Source organism: Sceloporus occidentalis, unplaced genomic scaffold, assembly GCF_023333645.1.
Source record: "Sceloporus occidentalis isolate IW3139 unplaced genomic scaffold, rSceOcc1.0.p SCAF_20, whole genome shotgun sequence".
NCBI lineage: Eukaryota > Metazoa > Chordata > Lepidosauria > Squamata > Phrynosomatidae > Sceloporus > Sceloporus occidentalis.
In genome coordinates, this window is record NW_028317000.1 from 7,173,149 (window position 1) to 7,198,122 (window position 24,974).

Consider the following 24,974-nt stretch of genomic DNA (forward strand, 5'->3'; position numbering starts at 1 on the left):
TGTTGGGACTGTTGCAGAACAACCACACCATTGATTCCACTTGTGGAGTGATCCCAATGGCATCATCTCTGCTCCCTTCCTTAGAATATGAACATTGCACAACAGTCCAGTTCCACTTTACATGAGCAGAAGCTGGTTTGCAGTGATGTAACTTCTCAACAGGATGTCAGCCATATAGATGACATTCAAAGACACAATCCTATTGTTTTTTGTGGGTTTTTCGGGCTCTGAGGCCATGGTCTAGAAGAGTTTCTTCCTGATGTTTCACCAGCATCTGTGGCTGGCATCTTCAGCGAATGCTGGCATGAAAGTGAGTGGGGTCGCATAATATATATACCCCCTCTCTTCCATGCCAGCGTTCTCTGAAGATGCCAGCCACAGATGCCGGCGAAACGTCAGGAATAAACTCTTCTAGAACATGGCCACAGAGCCTGAAAAACCCACAAAAAACTATGGGTGCCGGCCAGGAAAGCCTTCGACTTCACATTTCAATAAGGTTTGCCACTATCCACAGTTTCACATTTCCACAGTAAGTCCAAAAACATATGCCTTGTGGACTCAGAAATCATTCTGTGCCTAAATATAGATTAGACCTAATAAATGAAATGTAAAATAGACCTAAATGGGAAACCTTAGAGATTGTACATTTTTAAAGACCTGTTTTTTATTTCTTTTTCACACATAGCACATCTGTCTCTGTCTGACTTGACCAAAGTTAGGCTTCTGTGTCAAACAGAACAAATCCGTAACATCATTGTCCATCTTTATTTGTTCTTTTCCAATTGGTTTTAGCACAGAGACCTTGTGATGATCAAACTTTAAAGGGGGAAAAAAAGTAATTAGGCCTTAATGTAATACATTTGGAAGGCGGAAAACATCTCTCTCCTTGTTCATCACCCGTCAGATATGCGTTCCGACTGCCTTTTACTAAAAGCAACCCACTTTGCATATTTGATTTACACACCTGGGTGTGACAGGTACAGTTTGGCATTGCACAAGGCCCAGATCTTTGGAAAGGGGGAAAACCCTCTGGGGCAGATGGGAGGAGTGAACAACCCAAACTCCTACTCCGAGGAAAGTATAAAAGCCATCTGGTTGGGATATCGGCATTGGTAGCATCTCCTCTCCTCCCAGATCTGATACCTTCTGGTAACTACTGGTAAGTTTGAAAGATATAGCCGTGTTAGTCTGTAGAACCAGTATGTAGAGAGATCTTGGAGCACCTTTGAGACTCACTGAAAGAAAGAAGTTGGCACCATGAGCTTTCGTAGACTTGACTCTACTTCCTCAGATGCATCTGATGCATCGCAAATGCATCTGACAAAGAAGATTTCCGTCTACGAAAGCACATGCTGTCAACTTCTTTCTTGCGGTGAGTTTCAAAGGTGCTCCAAGATCTCTCTACATACCGATCCTGGTAAATTTGTGTGTCTCTTTCCATGTATTCAGATGGCTGCTTTAGAAGGCTAGAGTTGTAGGATTAAAAGGATCCCATGGGTCCTTTAATCCACTCTGAAACAGCATTGGCTGGTTGGACATTGAAACTGAATGCAGCAGGGAAATAAGAAGAAGGCACAACAGGTTTGACTTTGATTGAGAGTTCCTGCATGGCAGAATGGGGTTGGACTGGATGGCCCTTGGGGTCCCTTCCAACTGTATGATTCTATGGTTTGGTCGCATCAAAGCAGCTACGTTTGAAAGACCCAAGCCGGGCTCCTGTAAGATCGCCACCTCGATCTTATAGGAGGGGTGGAGTAGAAATAATAATAATAATAATAATAATAATAATAATAATAATAAATAGGGTTTCTCAATGGGCTCTCATCCAAAGGGTCACCATAAATCAAAGCCAATGCAATGGCACAAAACAAGAAGACCCCAAATGGGTTTTAATGGGGACGCGGATATCATATTGAGGGTGGCACAAACTTGTTTTTCTGCAGCTCCAGAGACTGGAGAATTCTTGCAGTTTGATGCTACTTTAACTGCCATGGCTCAATGCTATGAAATGCTGGGGTTTGTAGTTTTGCAAGGTCTTTAGCCTCCTCTGCTAAAGAGTGCTAGTACCCCCAAAGTTACGCATCTCGGGATTCTGTAGCATGGAGTCACGGCAGTCAAAGTGGTGTCAAACTGCAATATTTTTACAGCGTTGATGCATCCTAGGACACGGAATGGCAGGTTCAAGCTACAGAAAAAGATAGTCTACCTAAACATTTGGAGACACATCTCTAGGTTCCACTGTTGAGCTGTTCGACGGTGGAAGACACTGCCTGAGAGAGCAGTGGAGTCTCCTTCTTTGGAGGTTTTGAGACAGATAGCAATTGGTTAGGAGTGTTCTGATGGTGTATTCCTGCATGGCAGAATGGGGTTGGACTGGATGGCCCTTGGGGGGTCTCTTCTATCGCTACGTTTCTATGAGCTTTGAATATGAAGACTCTTATGTGCTCAATGTATTCTCTATCACTTTCTTCCACCAGTTTATTAGTGCATGCCTATATAGCAAGGGATTGGACTAGAAAGCCCTTGGGAAAGTCTAAAACTGTATGTTTCTACTTACAGTTCTCCCTCATATGCTCACTATAGCGGACGTGGCCCGGAGCAATCTGCTGCTCTCTTAGCTATGCTGGAGCTCTTTCCTCTTGTGCGGAGCAGAGCCCACCAAAACCGAAGTGTTGGCACCTGTGTCTCCTGGCCCTGAAAACTGGAGGCACAGAGCCAGGCTCTGAAATTTGGCAACCCTTCTCAGCACCTCTTTGTCTAGTTGGGAGTGGGATCAAGCTCCCTGGTATCACCCTTTTCTGGAGCCCATGCTCACAGCAAATCTATTAATGCATTTTGAATGTCCCTCTCCTTCTTTCAGTTGCTCCCAAACCCTCAGCGAGATGAAAACCGACCTGGAGAAGGCCTTGGACTGTATGGTCAACATGTTCCACCAGTACTGTATTCTGAACCCTATCGATGACTACCTGCAGATGAAGGAATTCGAGAAGTTATTGAAGGAGCAGGCCCAACCGTTCTTGAAGAACACCTTGCCGGTAGGTTACCTTGAGCAGAGCTGGAAAGCCATCTCTCGTTGTGGGACCAAGCTCTAGGTCAAGGGAGCCATGACCACCACCACCATCACTACCGCCAGATGTTGAGCTAAAGCTCCTATCATCCCCACAATCATCATGTCACCTAGCTAGGGCAAAACCATGTAACACCTAGAGCCTGATGTTTGTCACATCTAGAACATCTCACCTGAAGACTTCAGAAGATTTGCTATTATGTTACATCATTCCTCTATAGTTGGAATCTAGAGGAAATAAAAAACCTGCAATACCTAGAACCTAGAGGATTTCAGGAACATCATGCTTTTAGCCAAACATTTGAAGTCTTCAGGTAGGGAACTTCTTGATGTGACATACATCAGGTTCTAGGTGTTACATGGTTTTGATTTCCTTCAGATTTCAACTCTAGTTTCTAAGTGGTAGAGGGTTTTTGTAACATAATGCTTTCAGCCAAACATCTGAAGCCTTCAGGTGGGATGTTCTAGATGTGACAAACATCAGGTTCTAGGTGTTACATGGTTTTGATTTCCTCCAGATTTCAACTCTAGTTTCTAAGTGGTAGAGGGTTTCAGGAACATAATGCTTTTAGCCAAACTTCTTCTTCAGGTGGGATGGTCTAGGTGTTACAAGGGTTTCGGATTGCCCTAGATTCCCATTCTAGTTGCTAGTGGATGGATGAATTCAACATGCCCTAGGCCTAAGTTCTAAGGATATCAAAAAACCCTTTAGCTCCTCAAGAGCTCCTCATGACTCAGTTGTATCCTCCTTGTGTTCCCTTTGTTCATATTTCTTTGGTTTTTTTCCTTGTCTTTCCACAGCCCAATGTTGACGTGAATGCTTACATCAAACAGTTGTTCCAGAAAGCAGACAAGAACAAGGATGGAAAACTCAAATTCACAGAATTCATGGTTGTGGTGGGGGCTGCCCTTATAGAGGCTCACAAAAGATCCCATGACCTGAGCGAGGGACATGGCCACGGCCACAGCCACAGCCCTGACGATGGCCATGGCCACGGCCACAGCCACAGTTCTGATGATGGCCATGGACACGGACCTGGGCATGGGCACTAAGTCTCCCTTTGGTCATGGTTCCTTTCAAATCCAGGCATTGAAGTATCAGTCGCATACCAACAAAAAAATTAAATCATACTGTCAATGGTGTTTCGAAGGCAGTGAATACTCATGCATAAAGCAATAAAATTATTCTCTGAAGGAACTCTCTGGTATTTCTCTTGCTTCTTTGGGACAGGCTCCTTGGACAGAAGATGACATGGGAAAGGGATCTAGGAGTCCTAGTAGACCAGAGGTTGAACATGACTCAACAGTGTGATGCAGCAGCTAAAAAGACCAATACAATTTTAGGCTGTATCAATAGAAGTATAGTGTCTAGATCAAGGGAAGCAATAGTGCCACTCTATTCTGCTTTGGTCAGGCCCCACCAGGAATATTGTGTCCAGTTCTGGGCCTCAGAATTCAAAAAGGATGTTGAGAAACTGGAGCCATGTATCCAAAGGAGGGCAACTAAAATGGTGAAGGGTCTGGAAACCGTACCCTATGAGGATAGAAGGCAGTGATGAGAGGAAGACGGGATTGTGTGATAGGTGTCACCAAAGGCACAATTAACTAACCTTAGGCTATTATTGAACTTTTAGTCCAATTCAAAAGCCATGTGTGATAAAGTCCCGTCAAGACAAACCAGTTGTGGGGTAAGTTTAGTACAGTGGGGCCTTGTTATCCGCTGGGGTTTGGTTCCAAGATCCTCCATGGATAACAAAATCCATGGACACTCGAGTCCCATTAAATGCAATGGCAGAGCAAAATGGTGTCCCTTATATAAAATGGGGGGGGGGGGGGGAGTCAAGGTTTGCATTTGGAATTTATACTTTTGGAGGGATATTTTCAAACCGTGGATGCTTGAATCCGTGGATAAAAAATTGGTGGATAAAGAGAGCCGACGGTTCGGTTGAGAACGACCGGCAGCAGCAAATCTTGTTTTCAGACTGTATTCTCTCCCGACCAAACCTTTAATAATAATAATAATATTATAATAATATGATGTATTTATATACCCATTACAGCACAATAATATAACAATAGAATAATAACACCCCCCAAAAATCCAAAATACATCAGAATGCAAAGTATGTTTGCATTTTGAACTCTTTTTGCAGCCATTGGACCCAATAAATATATACAAAAGGAACCTTAGCTGTATATTTTGTACATTTGGGTTGGTCCAAAAAGGTATCCCTGTTTCATGGATTTTATTCTATGTTATTTTGGATGCACATATACTTTGCAGTATTGCCAATATGGATATGTTTTTAGGAGGATGGTTGTTGCTTCATAATTCCACACGATGGTGCTACAATACAAGCCAAAACACAACTCTGTTGGCCATCTCTCTGTATTTTCTCATTCCTGGATTCAGCCCAAGAGATTTTACAACCACAAAAGTCAGCAAAAGTATTGCTCTCCACTGAAAGGGAACCATGGTAAGAACGGATCGGCCATGAAGCTATACAGATCCCAGCCAAAGGGATGTTAGTCCTTAAGGATGAAAAAGTCCTATCGGTGGGGGAATAGAAAAATGGGCAACGCTCAGTTGTGTTGTTTCGTGAAAAACTGGAACCCACTCTACCAGTTCAAGCCATTTTCCATCCATACTGGGAGCAGGAGTGTAGTGGAGTCTCCTTCCTTGGAGGTCTTTAAACAGAGGCTGGATGGCCATCTGTTAATGGGGATGCTTTGATTGAGAGTTCCTGCATGGCAGATTGGGGTTGGACTGGATGGCCCTTGGGGTCTCTTCCAACTCTATGATTCTATGAGAGTTGGTGGCTTTTGGTTACCTATCGGACGCCTATTTTCCTCCGAAAGAAACACTGCAATACAACCAGTTGTTGTCGTTGTATGTCTCCGAGTCGTTTCCGACTTACGGCGACCCTAAAGCAACACGGGGTTTTCTTGGCAAGCTTGGTTCTGAGTCGGTTTGCCGCTGCCGTCTTCCGAGGCCAAGAGAGTGCGACTTGCCCAGGATCAGCCAGTGGGTTTTATATATCATTCCTGCTACCTTTTAAACCGGATCGTAATTGGGTTCGAACCAATTAAAAAGACCCTGGTTCCTACTTGAACCGAATTAACCTATTTGGCGACGATGGCCTTCCGCTACTTCCCTCTTTCTATTCCATCAACTTGTTTCCTTTCCTTTCCTTCTTCCCTTCTCTATTACCTCTTCCTCAAAAATATACTTCCCTTTTTCTCTCTCTCCTTCCCTTCTCTCCCTCTCTTCCTTTTTTCTCTCCTCCGCTTCTCTCTCCTCTTTTGCCTTTGTTTTCTTTTCACATCCTCTCAATCACTCTCAATTCACTTACTCTTCTCTTACTCTCAATTCACTTACTCAGACCCTCAATCACTTTCTTATACTCTCTGTACTTCTACTCTATTCATACATTCCTTCCTTTCCATCACCTACCAATTTATTCTTTCCCTCTATTACTGGCTTTCTATCATTAATACATATTGCAGATAGATTCGACACGAATCGATTCGACGCAAGTCCGAACCGCAAGCGGATCGGATTCGATTCAAATTTGCCCTTCAGCCGGCTGGAGTCGAATCATTTCGAATCGATCCGTTTGTAAGTGCGGACCACAAGTGGGTTATTTTAATGCCAGAAAATGCAATCGGAGCAAATGTTGTGGGAACCACACTCCGATGTCAAATCGATCCATCGATTCGGATCGCACAGCGATTTATCTGTAAGTGAGAATGAGGCCATAATAGAACCATAGGATCCTAGAGTTGGAAGAGACCCCAAGGACCATCCAGTCCAACCCTATTCTGCCATGCAGGAACTCTCAATCAAAGCCCTCCCCGACAGACGACCATCCAACCTCTGTTATATCCGAGCCGGGATTCAAACCCTGGTCTCCAAGGCCAATAGCAAATCCAATATTTAACTCGATGCACGTGTAAATTGTAGTCTCGCAGCCTCCTTGGGCAACTCTCGCACCCACAACCCAAGGGTCCTGCCCCACTGTTTGAGAACTAAAACATGGGTTTATGAAAGTTAAAAAGGAATTAAAAGATCGACGTTATTATAAACTATGATTAAAGCAGCTAAGACACTTTAAGCAGATTCAAACCACTCAAGGATAGACAGCTCCTGCCCATGGAAGCTCCATTACGTTATCACCGGTTGACCTTTTGTCTCCTCTTTCCACAAGCTTTTATGCTCAGGGTTACTGCATTTGCAGATTAGATTAGATTAGATTAATTCACACGATTAACGGACTCTCAGAAGTTCCCCTTCAACGGATTATCTCTTCTCGTTGCCAATCTCCAAATGAGGCAGAGGAAAAACAAACTTTTGCAAGGCTGAACTTAGCTCATCTTTTCCATAAAAAGAAACAGAGGTGAGGATCATGCGGTTCTTCCAGATGTTGCTTGGATTGCAAATCCCAGCGGCCCTAAGGCAAAGGCTGCTGGGAGTTGCAGTCCGAGAACATCTGGAAGGAAGCATTTAATGGGACTTAAGCATACATGAATTTTGGTCCAGGATCCAAACCACAGCAGATACCAAGGGCCCACTGGAATAGAAGCCCAGCTTGGAAATGGTACTTTTTTTGGACTACAACTCCCAAAATCCTGTAAACCATGTTGGCTGGGAGATTTAGGGAGCCCCAATAAAGTAATTGTCTTTCCCAGGTTGGATCGAAATGTTTTGGGGTGCCCTGAGATCGGAGCCAGAGCGGCATAGTGTTTTGGATGTTTATTATATTTTTTATCATACCTGTTTTATTATGTTCATAGACCAACATATAATTATATTTATTATATTAATTATGTTTATTTTATTATATTCATAGACCAACATACAATTATATTTATTATATTTATTTTATTATATTCATAGACCAACATATATATTATATATTATATTTATTATATATGTACTCCAACATATAATTATAATTTATATTTATTAGATATTATATATATATTTATTATATATTATATTTAATTTATTATACCCATACTCCAGCATATAATTATATTTATTATATTGATTATATATTATATTATATTTATTTTATTATATCCATAATCCAACATATAATTATATCTATTTTTATTATATTCATACTCCAGCATATAATTATATTTATTATATTGATTATATATTATATTATATTTATTTTATTATATTCATAATCCAACATATAATTATATCTATTTTATTATATTCATACTCCAACATATAATTATATTTATTATAGATTATATATATTTATTATATTTATTTTATTGTATTCATATTCCAACATATAATTATATTTATTTTATTATATTCATAGTCCAACATATAATCATATTTATTATATATTATATTTAATATATTTATTTTATTATATTCATAGTCCAACATAATTATATTTATTATATTATATTCATAGTCCAAGATATAATTAAATCCTGGGAAAAGATCGGGATACAAATAAATATAATAATAATAATAATAATAATAATAATAATAAAATATTTATTTTGTTTATTTCGAGGATTTCTATCCCGCCTTTCTCCCACGATGGGATCCGAGGAATATATAACTCTCTGGACCAAGAAGTGGGAATTAAAGCTGCAAAATCCTGGGATCTGTAGTTTGCTGGGGCCCCAGAGCTCTCTGGCAGAGAATCATCATCATCATCATAATACAGTAATAGGTTTTATTTATATGCCGCCTTTCCAGAAGGATCAACGAGGGTTACAGTGGGATACATAAATTAATGCATAACACAAAAATTGCAAAACCAGATTGATATTATATATATATATATATATATATATACACACACACACATACACCGTGTGTGTGTGTGTGTGTGTATGATATATAAAATATTGATCTAGTTTTGCAATTTTTGTGTTTTATATATAGTGTGTGTGTGTGTGTGTGTAACACAAAAATTGCAAAACCAGATTGATATTTTATATGTGTGTGTGAGTGTGCATATATATATATATATATATATACACACACACACACACACACACATACACACACACACACACATACATACATATAAAATATTAATCTGGTTTTGCAATTTTTGTGTTTATATATATATATATATATATATATATATATATATATATATAAACAAAAATTGCAAAACCAGATTAATATTTTATATGTGTGTGTGTGTGTGTGTGTGTGTGTATATATATATATATATATCAGATCAATCTGGTTTTGCAATTTTTGTGTTATGTATTTATGTATCCTATTGTATGTATGTATGTATGTAGATGTTGTATACTGTATAATGTAGGAGTCCCAGGTTCACATGTTTTTAAAACTCTTCTCATTTGAACTGTGTTTATTTCCACATTTTTTATTTTATAAAATGCTAAAATAGGAATATAGTTGAACTATGTTGTTTGCAATTCTCTGAGATGTTTAGGCTTCCCTCTCTTGAGACAGCCCTAGCAGCTTAAAGCGGTATCAACCCGCATCAACACTGCAGTGCAGAGATGCAATCTGGGTGCAAAAAGCTAATCGTCTTCTCCCCAATGGTCCTCCTGGGCTCTAGGGGGCGCTGTGGTCCCTTCGGAGGGAAGGGAGGGAGCCTCTGAAGCAGGCCAGGCAGACCATGGCGAAGGCTGGGGGTTAAGCAGAGGCAGCAGGAGCGACAGAAGCGGGATTGGCGTCCGCACAGGTAAAGGGGCTGCATTGCACTCCTCTGCTGCATTGCATTTGCAATTTCTGCATTGCATTGCATTACATTACACTGCATTGCAAACAGCTGGCTCCTTCCATTCCTATTCTCCCTCCTGTTTTATAAGACTTCTCCTTCCCTCCTTCCAAACCCTGCTTTCCCTTCCTGAGATATATATATATATATATATATATATATATATATATATATATATGCATGCTGACATACTGAGAGATTGATTGATTGGTGGAATGAGAAAGTAGGGAAGGAGGGATATTTATTAGCATTATTAGTATTATTGTAGCTGTTTATCCCCCCAAAGGCAGCCCAGTCCAGATTTGGGACTAGAATGTGAAAGTAAAGGAAAGGAGATACTGTATCATCATCATCATCATCATCATCATCACTGTTTCCCCAATGCAGCCAATCCAGATTAGGATTAGAATGAGAAATTAGGATTGGGACTAGGTTGATATTCTTACTATTGCTGTTTCCCCAGTGCAGCCAGTCCAGATTTGAGTCTAGAAAGAGAAAGTAGAGAAGGTTGTTGTTGTTGTTGTTCATTGCTGTTTGCCCAAAACAATTCCTCTTAAATCCTAGACTGAGAAAATAGTGGGAGGGGGCTATTCTTATTATTATTCATTATTATTATTATTATTGCTGTTTCCCCAATGCAGCCAGCCCAGATTTGGATCTAGAATGAGAAAGTTGGGGGGTATTATTATTATTATTACTACTATTGTTGTTATGTTCCCCCAATGCAGCCGGCTCAGATTTGGGTTTACAATGAGAAAGTAAAGGAGGGTGGTATTTATTATTATTACTATTATTATTACTGTTTCTCCAAGGCAGTCAGCCCAGACTTGGATCTAGAATAAGAAAATGGGGAGGGGGGCTATTATTATTATTATTATTATTATTATTATTATTACTAGTAGTAGTATGTTTCCCAATGCCTCCAACCCAGATTTGGGTCTAGAATGAGAAAGTAGGAGAGGGGAGCTATTGCAATATCATCTGCTAATATACTGATTGGTTTGTTTGATTGATTGATTGATTGATGTCTATTGATGCAGTGCTTGACTTGAAATGAAATTACGATTCTAGTCCTCATGGTTCTGAAATAAAGGGCCGGCTTTAAATATAGGAACATGGGAAGCTGCCTCTAGATCAATAGGGCTGTGGATCATGGGAGCTGCAGTCCAGCATCCCTAGACTAACCACTGCTTTCTTTGGGGTTGTGCGGAGGAGATTGAAAGAGCTGGGTGAACCCTTAGATGCCAGAGGTTTGTATCGAGACTTTGGCGTAGTGGTTTGAGCACTGGATGCTGACTCTTGCGACCAGGGTTCGAATCGCCACTCGGTCATTGAAACCCACTGGGATACCATTGGCGAGTCACACTCTCCTAGGCAATGGCAAGCCGTCCCGGAACAAAACTTGCCCAGGAAACCCCATGAGAGGTTCACCTTGGGGTCTCCATTGACCGTGGTTTCAGCGTTGGACTATGACCCTGGAGACCAGGGTTCGAATCCCCACTCGAGCATAAAAACCCATTGGGTGCATATGTGCAAGTCACACTCTCTCGGCCTCAGAGGAATGCAGTGGCGCATCCTGACGTTTCGCCAGCATCTTCTCTGAAGATGCCAAAGCCACAGATGCGGGCGCAACGTCAAGAATAAACTCTTCCAGAGCATGGCCACGTAGTCCGAAAAACCCACAAAAAACTATGGATGCCGGCCAGGAAAACCTTCGACTTCACAAACTTGAATTATATTATTATGATTATCATTATTGTTATTAATTTTATTTTTATTTGAAGGCACACAACACAGAGCTGCAGGCAAATGCCTTACTTTCTCCCCACCTTCTCTTGCCGACTCCAATAATCCTTTCACTCCTCGATTTCCAAAACCAAGGAATCCCCACATCTGTCCTCTTTGGCTTCGTAAACCTCACATCAACATCTGGCCTGACTGCTTTCCCAATGGCTTTGCTTGGATTCCCCCTTATCTCCTTTCCATCCCCCCTAAATCCCATCGCCTTGCCTTTCTGATAACAACTCCCGGCATCTCCTGGCCTTTGCAAGACCTCTGAATTGCTCCATTGATTCCCGCCCGGCCCAACGTCATTTTCGCCGTCTGATACTGGATTATCAAGCGACCCATCTGTTGGAAAGGCAGCTGGACGGTCACACAATTGTGGTGTGTCTGTGTTGAGTTTTGGGGAGGGCGTGCGCATGGGTGTGTGTGGAGAAAGCGCACAACTCAAGCCCTGCATTTTGCAGATGTGGGCCAGTTTGTTTCTCCCTAGGGCTGGGAAGGAGAGATTTGGTGAATCGGGCTCTTTGTGCGGCTGTGTGTTGCACGCCGAGTTTTGTAAGGCGGTCACGAGTGAGTGTGTGTACATGTCTGGATTTTGGTTTCTCTGCTCCAAACCTTTCTGTTCCAGCGCTTGCAAAATAAATGTCTGTGCATTGGACTGCAGCACTCAGAATCCCTTAACCTGGGTTAAAACTGCATGCTCTGTTTATGTTTTATTCTAATGTGATTTAATGTTGGTTCAAGTGTCGAACTACGACTCGGGAGACAGGCTTTCCAGTTCCGCCTTGGCCACGAAAAGCAACAAGATGCTCCTGTGCAAGTCGCACTCTCTCAGCCTCAAAGGCTGCATGCTTTATGTTTTTCACTTATGTATGTTTTATATGTTTTTAGTAGTAGTTTAGGTGTTGGACTATGACTCTGGAGACCAGGCTTTACAATCCCACCTTGGCCATAAAAACTGACATGATGCTGTTACATCCTGTGGCTGCGTTCAGCATCATACAATCGTAGAGTTGGAAGAGACCCCTAGGGCCATCCGGTCCAACCCCATTTTGCCATGCAGGAATACACAATCTAACCACCCTTGACAGATGGCCATCCAGCCTCTGTTTAAAGACCTCCAAAGAAGGAGACTCCACCATTCTTTAAGGAAATGTGTTCCACTGTTGAACAGCTTTTACTGTCAGGACGTTCTTCCTAATGTTGAACTGGAATCTCTGGTAGCTTGCATCCATTGTTCCGGGTCCTGTTCTCTGGAGCATCAGAAAACAAGCTTGCTCTATCCTCATGCTTCAAAGAGCATGGGAATAAGATGAACTTGAACTCTTATCACAGGAAGGCAAATATGATTTAAATTTGAGATTGAATCTCTTTTCCTGTAGCTTGCATCCATTGTTCTGAGTCCTGTTCTTTGGAGCAGCAGAAAACAAGCTTGCTCCATCCTCAACATGACATCCCTTCAAATACTTAAACAGGGCTCTCATATCACCTCTTAACCTTCTCTTCTCCAGGTTAAACATCCCCAGCTCCCTAAGTCTCTCCTCATAAGGCATAGTTTCCAGGCCTTTCACCATTTTAGTCACGGTTACGGTGCAACAACCAAAAAAGCCCCGTCTCTTGTCCTCACCTATTTTGCATCCTTTTTGAGTAGGAATGAGAAGAGACTCTGCAAATCTTAATTTTAGATTTGGGTAGGTTCACCGGAAAGCAATGCATCACATGTTTGCAAAGGAAAGAAGTGTAAAATCTGGGCCAGTTTGGTACCAGTCCTATTGGTGCCCACTTTCTGCCAGGTGTACCCAGTGGTTGCAGCTTCCTATTTGTGCTTACTTGTATGCAAGGTGTCAGACACACACATATGCACTCCATACACACAATCACACTTCCCTTTCTCTGGGATTTCACCCCCCCCCCCAGTTCATTTTTGTTCTGCCCTATTCTTGGCACCGCAGAAGGGAAGTGCAGCCGCTTAACAACTCCCTTCCTTCTCGAGAGGAAACATTGACGTTTCTCGCTTGCAACGGCTGGGCCGTCCGAAAACTTCAGCGAAGGGAGTGGGTTCGAAATTCGACAGCCCCAAGACTTGGGTTGAGAAGTGAGTAGCGCTTTCCTGCTTTTTGCTGCTGTTCTTTAAAGCAGGGGCAGCTTCCTGTGTCCAGTGCTTTGGCTTGCTTCAAAAATAACCTCCAACTTTTGCAGGTTGCACCAAAATGTGTTCAAGATGTGTGGGTTGGATGAGTGCGCATTGCAACATGCAGGGCTGTGAACCACATCTTGGGACATAGTCCTTGTCAGGACTACTGTGCCCATAATCCTCTAGATGGAAAGCCCAGAGCTCCAGGCTTGTAAGAGGTTGTAGTCTGAAGCCAAAGGAACTTTTCCAAGCTCTGAACATGCATGTGCTTTCGTTGCACGTGGAGATCGGAGAATAACTTGCCTGCCTTGTTCCTAAACAGGGAGGCCTTCCCTCTTGTTCGTTTTTCTTGTGTTTATCACTGTCATTGCAATTATTATATAATCTTTCTTTGTGTGGCAGAATCAGTTGGCGTCGCTGGCATTTTACAGGGGGGAACCACAGAGCGGCAATGTGGTTACGGGACAGGATTTAACTCAGCAAGGCTTGCTTTTCAGTTCCTGTGTGCGCTCAGCTGCAAAGCTGGTGGAGCAATCTAGACTGGCCTACCTCACAAGGTTGTTCTGAAGATAAAAGGAGGGATGGGAAGGAGGAATGAGCTTCTGTAAGGAAAGGCAGGATAATAAATATATTCCCTTCACACTGAGAACCTTCATAGTATCGTAGAATTGGAAGAGACCACAAGGGCCATCCAGTCCAACCCCATTCTGCCATGCAGGAAATCTAAATCAAAGCATCCCCGACAGATGGCCATCTAGCCTCTGTTTAAAAACCTCCAAAGAAGGAGACTACATCACTCTCCAAGGCAGCATATTCTATTGCCGAACAGCTCTTACTGTCAGGAAGTTCCTCCTAATGTTGAGCTGGAATCTCTTTTCCTGGAGCTTGCATCCATTGCTCCTGGTTCTATTCTCTGGAGCAGCAGAAAACAAGCTTGCTCCATCCTCTCTATGACATCCCTTCAGATTTTGGGAACCGTGGAAAACCTCCTCTTTTTCTTGACATCAGGTTCCAAAACGGTTAAGAGGTGACCTGATATTTGAAAGAGTGTCATGTTGGAGATGGAGCAAGCTTGTTTTCTGCTGCTCCAGAGATTAAGACATGGAACAATGCCGTGTTGCCATTAGGAAGAATTTCCTGGTGGTAAGGGTTGTTCGACAGTGGACTACCTTGTCTTGGATTATGGTGAAGCCACCTTCTTTGGAGGTTTTTAAACAGAGGCTGGATGGCTCAGAGGTGCTTTGATTGTGAGTTCCTGCATGGCAGAAAGGGATTGGACTGCATGGCCTTTGGGGTCTCTTGCAACTCAGTGAGTCTGTAGATGTGAGCAAAATGGAGTTTGTGCATACATTGCTTTCACTTTGAGTGCCAAAGACGATGTGGCTGTCACAGAGGTTTTACATGGGGTTGTTTGAAAGAGAGTCATCTTTTGTGTCGACACAAGAATTTGGATGCTTGGCTTCCTGCTTCTTGCCATTCTTTCAGTGCTGTGTAGTGAGGACCCATCATTAAAAAACAGAGTAGAAACTGTGGCATTTGAGGACATGAGCTGCTGCTACACACTTCCCTTCTCTTGAGCGCAAACACGGTTTCAGGAGGATTATCTGGCAATGGCAGGCCTTAGGTTACTAAATTCAGCAGCACCTCTTGGCTGAAAATACACATGTCCATCAATGTGCTAGTTTTCTATCTGCAGGGAGTATTCCCTGATGTACTAGATTTCTCTCTGCAGGGAGTTTTTCTCCCAGTGCACAGTGGGCACACTGAAAAGTTCAGTTCGCCAACCTCTCACATCTCAAAGAGGTTCAATCCAATCTGGACTCAGGCTGCTGCCACGCTGCAGAAATAATCCAGTTTGACACCACTTTAACTGCCATGGCTCCATACTATCTTGGGATTTGGAGTTTGTAGTGGCACCAGAGCTCTCTGACCGAGAAGTCCCAAGTGTCTTGTGAAACTGCAGATCCCAAAATCCCATCGCGTTGAGCCAGGGCAGTTAAAGCGGTGTCAAGATGGGTGAATTCTGCAGTGTAGATGCAGCTCAAGTTATGGCTGCAAGTTATGGACTAGATAGAATCTCACCTCAATCTTTCCCCTAAAATCTCACCTGTCTTTCCTTACAAGGCCCAGCCTTTGACACATGTGCCTCTGAGCATGTGCAGATTCATGGTCGCTAATGCACTTGTCTGCATGCATCAATGAAGTGCCAGAGATCTGTGCATCATCATCATCATTATCATCATCATCAAATTGGCTGGCATCCCCCTTACTCACACATTGCCACCCCTTTGGCACATGGTTTTTGTGGTACCCGGCAAGAGCATCCCTTGCCTGTCAGAGGAAGGGGAAAGAGCCGAGGGACGTGGCTTCCCATTTTGGCTGTTGGGTTGGCAACGGGTGGGAGTGTTTGTCTCTGTTGTGGGTGCGTACTTGTACGTGCCAAGGTTTAAAATAGTACAGTGGCGTTTTGGCACCGAGAGGAGGTGAGTTGGCAGGGAGAAAAGTAAAGAGAGAGAAAGCACAGGGGTCTGCCTTTGAGGGCATTGAGCTTTTGGGCAGCTGGACATTAATCAGGCCAGAGGGTGATCTGCTCTCTCTCTTCCCCTACTTTTTCCTGAATGGGACTGCATCCACATTGCAGAAATAATCTGGTTTGATGCCAGACTCCTGGGGTCTGTTGTGACACCAAAGCTCCGCAGATTTTATCCTTGTCGAGGGAAATGAAATAGTTGGAGAGTTCCCAGACTTGGGTCCATCATCATCATCATCATCATCATCACATTTATTGGTATCCCGCTCTTTTCCCAGAACCGGGACCCAGAGTGGCTCATAGCATTAAAAGAATACAGTAACATTAAAAAATGCAATTAAAAAACATAGAAAAGTGATGCATTACAACAGAATTAAATTATTACAATATTAAAATAGATTGTTTATTAACGTTGATCAGAATGGAGACTGCAGTCAAGAAATCAGAAGAATCCTAGAGTTGGAAGAGACCCCAAGGGCCATCCAGTCTAACCCTATTCTGCCATGCAGGAACTCACAATCAAAGCATCCCTGTCAGATGGCCATCCAGCCTCTGTTTAAAAACCTCCAAAGAAGGAGACTCCACCATTCTCCAAGGGAATGTGTTCCACTATCGAACAGCTCTTACTGTCAGGAAGTTCTTCCTAATGTTTAGGTGGAATCGGCATTGGAAGAGACCCCAAGGGCCATCCATTCCAACCTCATTCCGCCATGTGCAATTCTGCCAGAACATGCTCACATAGCCTGGAAAAACCCACAAAAAACCTATAAAAAGAATAGCACTTATTGATTTGCAGTTTTTCCACATTCACGTGAGTCCTTCGCCCCTAACCCCAGCGCATGCGGAGGGACCAATGTAGTTGTAAGTGTTTGGTTCTGTTGAAAAGCGCCATGTACATCGATGTAATGATCAATGGGTCAAATGTTCTCTTTTGATGCTTCTCTTTCTCTCTGTGTGGGTGTGTCTCTTTTGCAAGGGTCATTTTTCTTCCTTTTTAAAGAATGAAAGAACCATGTGTCCAAACCACTTCCCCTCCCTTTCCTCCCAGCCTTCTGGGGTTTGCACTTATATCAGCAGAACATGGTTTTCTTCCTCTCTCGCCGCTCCCTCATTCGCTTTAGGTGATTTCCTTCCCTTTTCTGGTTCAGAGTTTACATTGTGTGCGTTTTGTGTGTGTGCTTAGATCTCCATCCTTGAACATTAAGCAACTTTTGCATTGGGGAATTATTTTCCATCAATCCCTTGCTCCAAAACTTCCGGGATCTATAACAAATCAGTTTTTCATGCCCTGGCGTACTTGCGCAAAAGCAGAAGTTAGATGTGGCCTTGCAAAGCATTGTATGAAGAATCGGCTCATTTCCAAAATGTACGCCCTCAATACAAGGCAAGCAAACTGACCAAGAATACCAGAGTTTAGAAAAGTTCCTCTTTGGAAGAGTTGCAACACCCAGAATCCCCAGCTGCCATGACTAGGGGGCTTTCCACACTGCTGAAATAGTCCAATTTGACACCACTTTAACAGCTGCTGTGCAATGCTATGCAATCTGGGGAATTGTCGTTTGTTGTGGCACCAGTGCACCAACGGTGAAGGCTCACAAAGCAGCAATTCCCAGAATTCCATAGCACTGAGCTGTGGCAGTTAAAACAGTGTCGACCTGGATTATTTCTGCAGTGCAGATACAGCTTGGAAAGGCCTGTTGGATAATAGTAAGAAGTCTTATTTTCTTAAAATTGACAAAATAAGTCTCGAATAATAATAATAATAATAATAATAATAATAATAATAATTTATTTTTATCCCGCCTTTCCGTCAAGATCAAGAAGGCTTACAAAGCAAAAAATAACACCGATACAAAATAATCCCAATTATCCCCTCCCTCCCTTAACACATATAATCCCTACATAACAATAATAAAATGGTTAAAATGTTAAAATAATCAATTAAAACAACCAGAGGCGAGAAGACGGGTTTCTAGAGGTATGCGTTCGTTTTTGTGGGTGACCCAAGTTTGTTGTTCAGGAACACTCTTGACGGAACATTCCGCATCGCATCCCGCGCAGGGCTCCCATTGGCTGGAATTTAATCGGGAGGCGGGGCTTCTCAACTCCATGCTCCACGCCTTCCGTTAACCTCGCAACGTTTCTCTCCTCTTCTTCGTAGATGCCGTGAGCTGCCGCCATGACGGAGGAGTGGGCCCCGCAACTGGTGGACTATTTTGTGGTGGCCGGCTTGGCGGACACCTCGCAACCCCTCGAGGATGAGAGCCAGCCCCCACCGCGGCCGGCCCGGCCCAGCGAACCCATCGTGGATGTGGCGGTCATCGTCCGCTCCCAGAGCGAAGAGGTCCCCCACGGGTTCACCTGCATCGACCGCACCACCTGCGGGCACCCTGTGGAGCTCAACGCCGGGCTCCTCAACAACCCCCAGATGTTCATCTGCTACCGGCGGGGCAGGGACAAGCCCCCCATTGTGGAATTGGGGTACGGGCCACAAGGACGGAAAAGAAGGGGGGTTTGACCATTACTGGAGGACCTGGGGGGTCCTAGAGAGGTCTTACCTCAGGTCAGTGGTCCCTCCACATTCACTAGGGTTCGGGTTTCAGGACCCCCGTGAATATGGAAAAGGCACAAATAAAAAACCCCACTATTTTGACCTAAGGGAAGACCTCTCTAGGGATCTCCAGGTCCTCCAGCACAACTCTATGGTCAACACCTGCCAGGCGTTGATAACAGAATCACGCTGGAGGACCTACAAGTTCCTAGAGAAGTGTTTTCTTGAGGAACTTTTAGCTTCTCCAGCACAACTCTATGGTCAACCTCTGGCAGAGTTGCGCTGGAAGACCTAGAGATTCCCAAAGAGAACATGTGAACCAAACCTGCACATAAGCAAAAAGGTTGCAAAAGTCAAAGCTGCAAATGCGTAGGGCCAACTGTATATACTCATGTCTAAGTCTAGATATTTTAGTGCAAAAAATCAACCCAAAAAACGTGGCTCAAGTACTGAACCTTAACTTATATTAAAATATAAACCATCCCCTTCTGTGAGTAGAGTGGCGAAAGGTGAGACCAGAAAAATGGCGGCTTTCTTTGCCATCTTTTTTCTTCATCCTTTACATCCTTTGTTACGTACTCCTGGGTTTTACCCTCAACTTATCCATGGGTCATATCAAAATCCATAATTTTGGACCCAAAACCTGTCTTCGACTTATACATGAGGTTGACTTATACACCTATATATACAGTATGTATTTGTTTTTGTTGTGCGCCTTCAAATTTGAGTAATGTACTTATCCAAAGGTTTCCTTGGTTGAAGTTTCTTTAAATTGAACCTTCTCTGAGGCTGAGATAGCGTGACTTTGCCAAGGACAGCCAGTGAGTTTCCAGAGCTGAACAAGGATTCAAACCTTGGAATCATATGTCAGCACTCAGACCACTACATCATGCACTAATGGTTGTTTTCCATGCGCTTAAGCCATTTCCAACTTATGTTGACCCTAAGGCAAACCTTAGGGTCAACATAAGTTGTGTTGTGTTATGGTTTGAGCATTACACTACAACCAAAGTTCGAATCCTAGCTCAGCCATGGAAACCCATTGCAAATCCATGCAAATCCATTGCACGATCTTGGGGGCAGAATTCAGAGACATAGTCTGGGATATCAGTATGCAAAGGCCCTTGTTGCCCCTTGGAGACTTAACTCCAGGAAACAAGTTGTAGCATACGCTTACATAGATATGGTCTGCTTCCTTAGATTCATAAGTGATCTTTGGCAAGTTACATTCTCTCAGCTTCAGAGGAGGGCAACTGCAAACCCCTTCTGAACAAATCATTGCCAAGAAAACCCCATGTTAGGGTCTCCGTAAGTTGGAAACAACTTGAAGACACACAGCAACAACAAACCATGTTGAAACTTTGATGTTTTCAAACAATATCATTTTGTTTAGACTGTGACGTCTAAAACCATGATAAGAACAATGACAAATAAGCAATGAAAAAAATGAAGGACACAGATCCCATTGAAAACCAAACAAGTCACTTTTCTAGTGTGTGATATCACCATGTTTGGGGCAATCCTCCAGGTTTGCAAAGTAGTTATTATTGGGGGGCATTGCAGGGCACCCAAAAACAGCCCAGTGGCGATTGAGAATGCTTAAAGGGTCATAGGTCCTTCCTGCCTTTTCCTTCCATAGTATGAATAACTCATTCCTGCCTGTCCTTTTAGGGTGCACTACGATGGGAAGGACCGTCCCAAACCGGGCTTCAAGATCATAGACACAACCCCCTACAGCCACTCGGCTAACATGGCTTCCGGGAGTCCCGGGCACCAGCGCACTTTCCTGATGTACCGGCGGGCCACCGAGGGCCAAGCCTACAGCACTTTGGGGATCATGGACATTTGCCTTATCATGCCCAGCAAAGGGGAGAGCACGCCCCACACTTTCTGCCGCGTGGACCGGAACCTCAACGCCGGCATGGTGAGTCCTAAAGAAGACGACCTGGCAGGGCTGGTGTTCCAATGTATAGCACTTTAGGGTTGCAGGGACCTCTGCGAGCTTCCTACAGTTGTTTTATTTTCCTTCTAACTTCTGTCAACCCACAGGTTGGAAGAATGTGAACACAATTTCCATTGTGTGGGGAGCAAGACATGCTTGCCTTTGATGGGGGGCAGGCCATAGCTCATCTGTAGGGCCCTAGCTCATCTGTGAAGTCGAAGGCTTTCATCGCCAGCATCCATAGTTTTTTGTGGGTTTTTCGGGCGATGTGGCCATGTTCTAGAAGAGTTTATTCCTGACGTTTCACCAGCAACTCTGGCTGGCATCTTCAGAGAATGCTGGCATGAAAGAGAGTGGGGTATATATACACTCTATGACCCTGGGTAGGGAAGAGTGATTTCCATGTTAATTTGTGTATTGTTCTGTTATTGATGCTGTAGCTTATCTGTAGAGCCATAGCACATCTGTTTAAATTGGGAGCTGGCCGTAGCTCATTGTAGAGCTGCAGTTCATCTGTTTGGATGTGGGGCAAGCCTTAGCTCATCTGTAGAGCCGTAGCTCATCTACTTGGATGGGAGGCAGGCTGCAACTCATCTGTAGAGCTGTAACTCATCTGTTTGGATGGGGGGAAGGCTGTAGCTCGTCTACAAAACCATAGCTTATCTATTTGGATGGGAGGCAGCCCATAGCTCTTCTGTAAAGCCACAGCTCATCTGTTTGTATGGGAGGCAGGCTGTAGCCCATCTGTAGAGCTGTACCTCATCTGTTTGGATGGGGAGGCAGGCCGTAGCTCATCTACAGAGCCGTAGCTAATCTATTTGGATGGGAGGCAGGCCATAGCTCTTCTGTAGAGCCCTGGCTCATCTGTTTGGATGGGTGACGGACCGTAGCTCATCTGTACAGCCATAGCTCATTAATTTGGATGGGGAGGGCAGGCCATAGCTCCTCTGTAGAGCCATAGCTAGGTGCTCTAGGTTCGAATCCTGGTGTCTCTCAGTCAAAACCTGTATCTGACACCTTGGAGAGATGCTGCCAGTCAGTGCAGCCACCTTGAGTCCTGTTATTGGGGGGAAAGGTGGAATATAAATGAATAAAACTGGCTGATCAGAAAATGGATTTGAAAGCCAAGACTTCCTGGGTTAACTAATATCCTTCAGCCTTTTCTCTACACTGGTTTGGTGATTTTACTCTGCAAAAATGCCAGATGCATTAACCAAGGCTGCCGCACAGAGAATGGTTATATAATTCTATAACGTGATTTCTGGTTCAAAGGAGCTCTCTTTTCCCCCCTAGGGCTGCTTTCTTTGTGGTTTGTGTAATCACTTTACCATTCTTTGCTTATCATCCTCTTTTTTCCCCCCTTCTACAGTGGGGTCCTGCCCTCTACATCTGCTACAAGATGGCGTTGGCCAAAGGAAACACTCTGGTGTACGAAGCAGGTAAACATGGCGGCACATCTGAGAAACAGGGAGCAGCATCCTGGGACCCATATTAAGCTAAGGGTTGCTTGGTTCTTTCATTTATCCACGATGAGTCTCGTCTCCCTTATCCAAAATGCTTGGGACCAGACTTGTTTTGCATTTCAGATTTATCTTGCATTTTTGGGAATATTTGAATACACAGAATGAGACACCTTGGAGATGGCAACTCAGGTCTAAACACAAAATTAATGTATGTTTCTCGGGTCCATAACACACTGTAGAAATAATCCATCTTGAGACTGCTTTATCTGCCCGGGCTCAATGCTAGGGAATTTGTAGTTTTGTGAGACGTTTAGCTTTCTCTTAGAGAGCTCTGGTGCCACCACAAACTACAGTTCCCAGAATTCCCTAGCATTGAGCCAGAGCAGTTAAAGTGGTCTCAGACTGGATTATTTCTGCGCTGTGTTTTGGACCATATATACCTTATACACATAGCCTGAAGGTAATTTTATATACAATATCTTTAATAATTTTGGGCATGAATCAAAGTCTATGTATATTGAACCGTTAGAGAGCAAAGGTGTCACTGTCTTAGCCACCCAGGTAGACAATTTTGGAATATTTTGGAGTTCGCAATTCTGGATAAAAGAAGGCAAGTTAAATCTGCTTATACAATTCACAGTTCAGGTGCAAACCCTTCTGGCTAGTGTACAACAGCAGCCCCATGTGGTGCATGATGTGGTAGTCAAGGATGATGCTTGCTTAGGCATATCTGACTTTTTTGTTGTTCTTGTCACCCTCCCCAGGTCTCCTTAGCCGCTATCCAGAGGAGGACCATGAAGCGTTCCCCCTACCTGAGTCTGTGCCTGTTTTTTGCCTGCCCATGGGTGCCACCATTGAGAGCTGGCCGGTCGATACCAAATACCAGCTTCCCGTCTTCTCCACCTTTGTGTTGACCGGAGCCTCTGGGGACAAGGTATGGGGATTGCAAAGTGGGAGAGAGCTATTGTTGGAAGGTTTGGGTCAGACTTGTTGTTGTCATGGGAGGCACGGGGCTCTAGGAACACAGCTAACATGGAACAGAAGGGAACGGAATGGGGAAAGGACATATTTCATCGCACGCCGGAACGCCACCAGAAGTCCCCGTTCCATTCCCCATCCATCCCAGAGGAAGTGATTTTCAAGAACTGTTCAGAAAAGTTCTTGAAAATCACCACTTTTGGGACGGATGGGAAACAGAACGGAACGGGACTTCCGGCAGCATTGGCGGCATTGCGGCGTGGGGTAAAATGCGTCCTTTCTCGGTTCTGTACCTTTCCTGCCACCTTTCATTCTAGCTGCATTCCCAAAGCCCCGTGCGATGAGCTCATTTGTGTGCCTTCAAGTCATTTCCGACTTACGACGGCCCTAAGGCCATCCTATCATGGGATTTTCTTGGCACAATTTGTTTGGAGGCAGTTTGCCATTGCCTTCCCTTGAGGCTAAGAGAGTATGACTTGCCCAGGGTCACCCAGTGAGTTTCATGGTTGAGCTGAGAATTGAACGCTGGTCTCCAGAGTCATAGTCCAACACACAAACCACTACGCCACTCTGGCTCTCTGGATCGGGCAAGAGCTTGATAAATGCTCTTTCTTTGGACTGCAGCACCCAAAATCCCCTCGTCAGCATAGAAACTGAGCAGGCCATAGACCTGATACAGATGGGCAAAAAGCGGCGTCCTGGCGCCGATTCTAGGGTTTGGGAGCATGCATTGTCAGCACGCTCCCAAATCCTAGTCCGTAACGGCGGTGCCATAACCCTGAGTACATGCAGTAGCACCACTTTTCTACTTTAGTTGATTTCCTGCCTGGTTGCATTGAGCCACTTCTCTACTGGCCCCTGGCGAGTGGCACTTTGCCGAGATTGTTGTTGGTGTTGTAACTCTTCCTGTCCTCCTTCTCGTCCTAGGTGTACGGTGCCGCCATCCAGTTCTATGAGTCCTACCCGCGGGAATGCCTCTCGGAGCGCCAGTGCATGCGGCTGAACCTGCTCACGGTGGTCGACCGGCGCCCCATCACCAGCAAGTCGGTGCAGACGCGTAAGAGTATCTGTGTCCTCTCCCACTGGCCTTTCTTTGACGTCTTTCACAAGTTCCTCACTTTCCTCTACCGTTACAGCATCTCGGGACCCCACGTGTTGCCGCTTGAGGTGTAAGTCGGGGCAAACACAGTGGCTGCGTTGCGTCTTCCGGGCGGTGGGTGGAGGTGTCGGTCTTGTGCGCTTAACCTTCATTGAACCTGTGCTTTCGCTGTTTTTTGGTTTTGCATTGTTTTGTTTTTTTGCATTGCAATGAAACCGCTTTGTGTGTCCTAATTGGAAGGGGGTGAAACATAAGATTTTATTGGGACTCGGGCTTTTCATTTATATTGGCAAATGTCTTGGGTCTCAGTTCTGGGAGAAACAGAAAAACGAAACTAATTTTTGTTTTGGGAATGTTTCCACGCTATATATGTATATAGAGGGCCTCTGTAGTGTGACGGTTTGGCCTTAGATTATGACTCTGGAGACTGGAGTCTGAATACTGTCTTAGCCATTGAAACCCAATGGACGTCCCAATAGCAAGTCAAACTCTTTCGGCCTCAGAGGAACCCGCCATGAACAAATCTTGCTAAGAAAAGCCTATGGTCTATTCACCTGAGCATTGCCATAAGTCAGAAACAGCTTGCAACAAGGTTGAGTCTCCCTTATCCAGAATTCCAAACTCCAAAACCCTTTTTTTTTTTCAGGGTTGCTTTTCTGACTTCTGCGGTTGCGCACTTTTCTTTTGG

The 24,974-nt window shown here is 44.0% G+C and overlaps 2 protein-coding genes across 2 annotated transcripts in view; both read left to right on the plus strand.

Annotated features, from left to right (window-relative positions):
* The first annotated feature begins 1,142 nt into the window (after window positions 1-1,142).
* LOC149301855 (protein S100-A12-like) lies at window positions 1,143-4,120 on the plus strand. Its single transcript, XM_089483601.1, has 3 exons — window positions 1,143-1,159; window positions 2,861-3,035; window positions 3,869-4,120. The coding sequence occupies exons 2-3, from the start codon at window positions 2,883-2,885 to the stop codon at window positions 4,118-4,120; spliced, it is 405 nt and encodes a 134-aa protein (XP_089339727.1). The 5' UTR covers window positions 1,143-1,159; window positions 2,861-2,882.
* A 5,570-nt stretch (window positions 4,121-9,690) lies between these two features.
* The window catches only part of DENND4B (DENN domain containing 4B), a 39,427-nt gene continuing 24,143 nt past the window's right edge, over window positions 9,691-24,974 (plus strand). Inside the window, exons 1-6 of the mRNA XM_089482840.1 lie at window positions 9,691-9,768; window positions 18,415-18,734; window positions 20,476-20,728; window positions 22,116-22,185; window positions 22,974-23,143; window positions 24,115-24,356. Coding sequence (XP_089338966.1) covers window positions 18,433-18,734; window positions 20,476-20,728; window positions 22,116-22,185; window positions 22,974-23,143; window positions 24,115-24,356 — 1,037 coding nt within the window. The 5' untranslated portion in view covers window positions 9,691-9,768; window positions 18,415-18,432. The remainder of the gene's footprint in view (window positions 9,769-18,414; window positions 18,735-20,475; window positions 20,729-22,115; window positions 22,186-22,973; window positions 23,144-24,114; window positions 24,357-24,974) is intronic.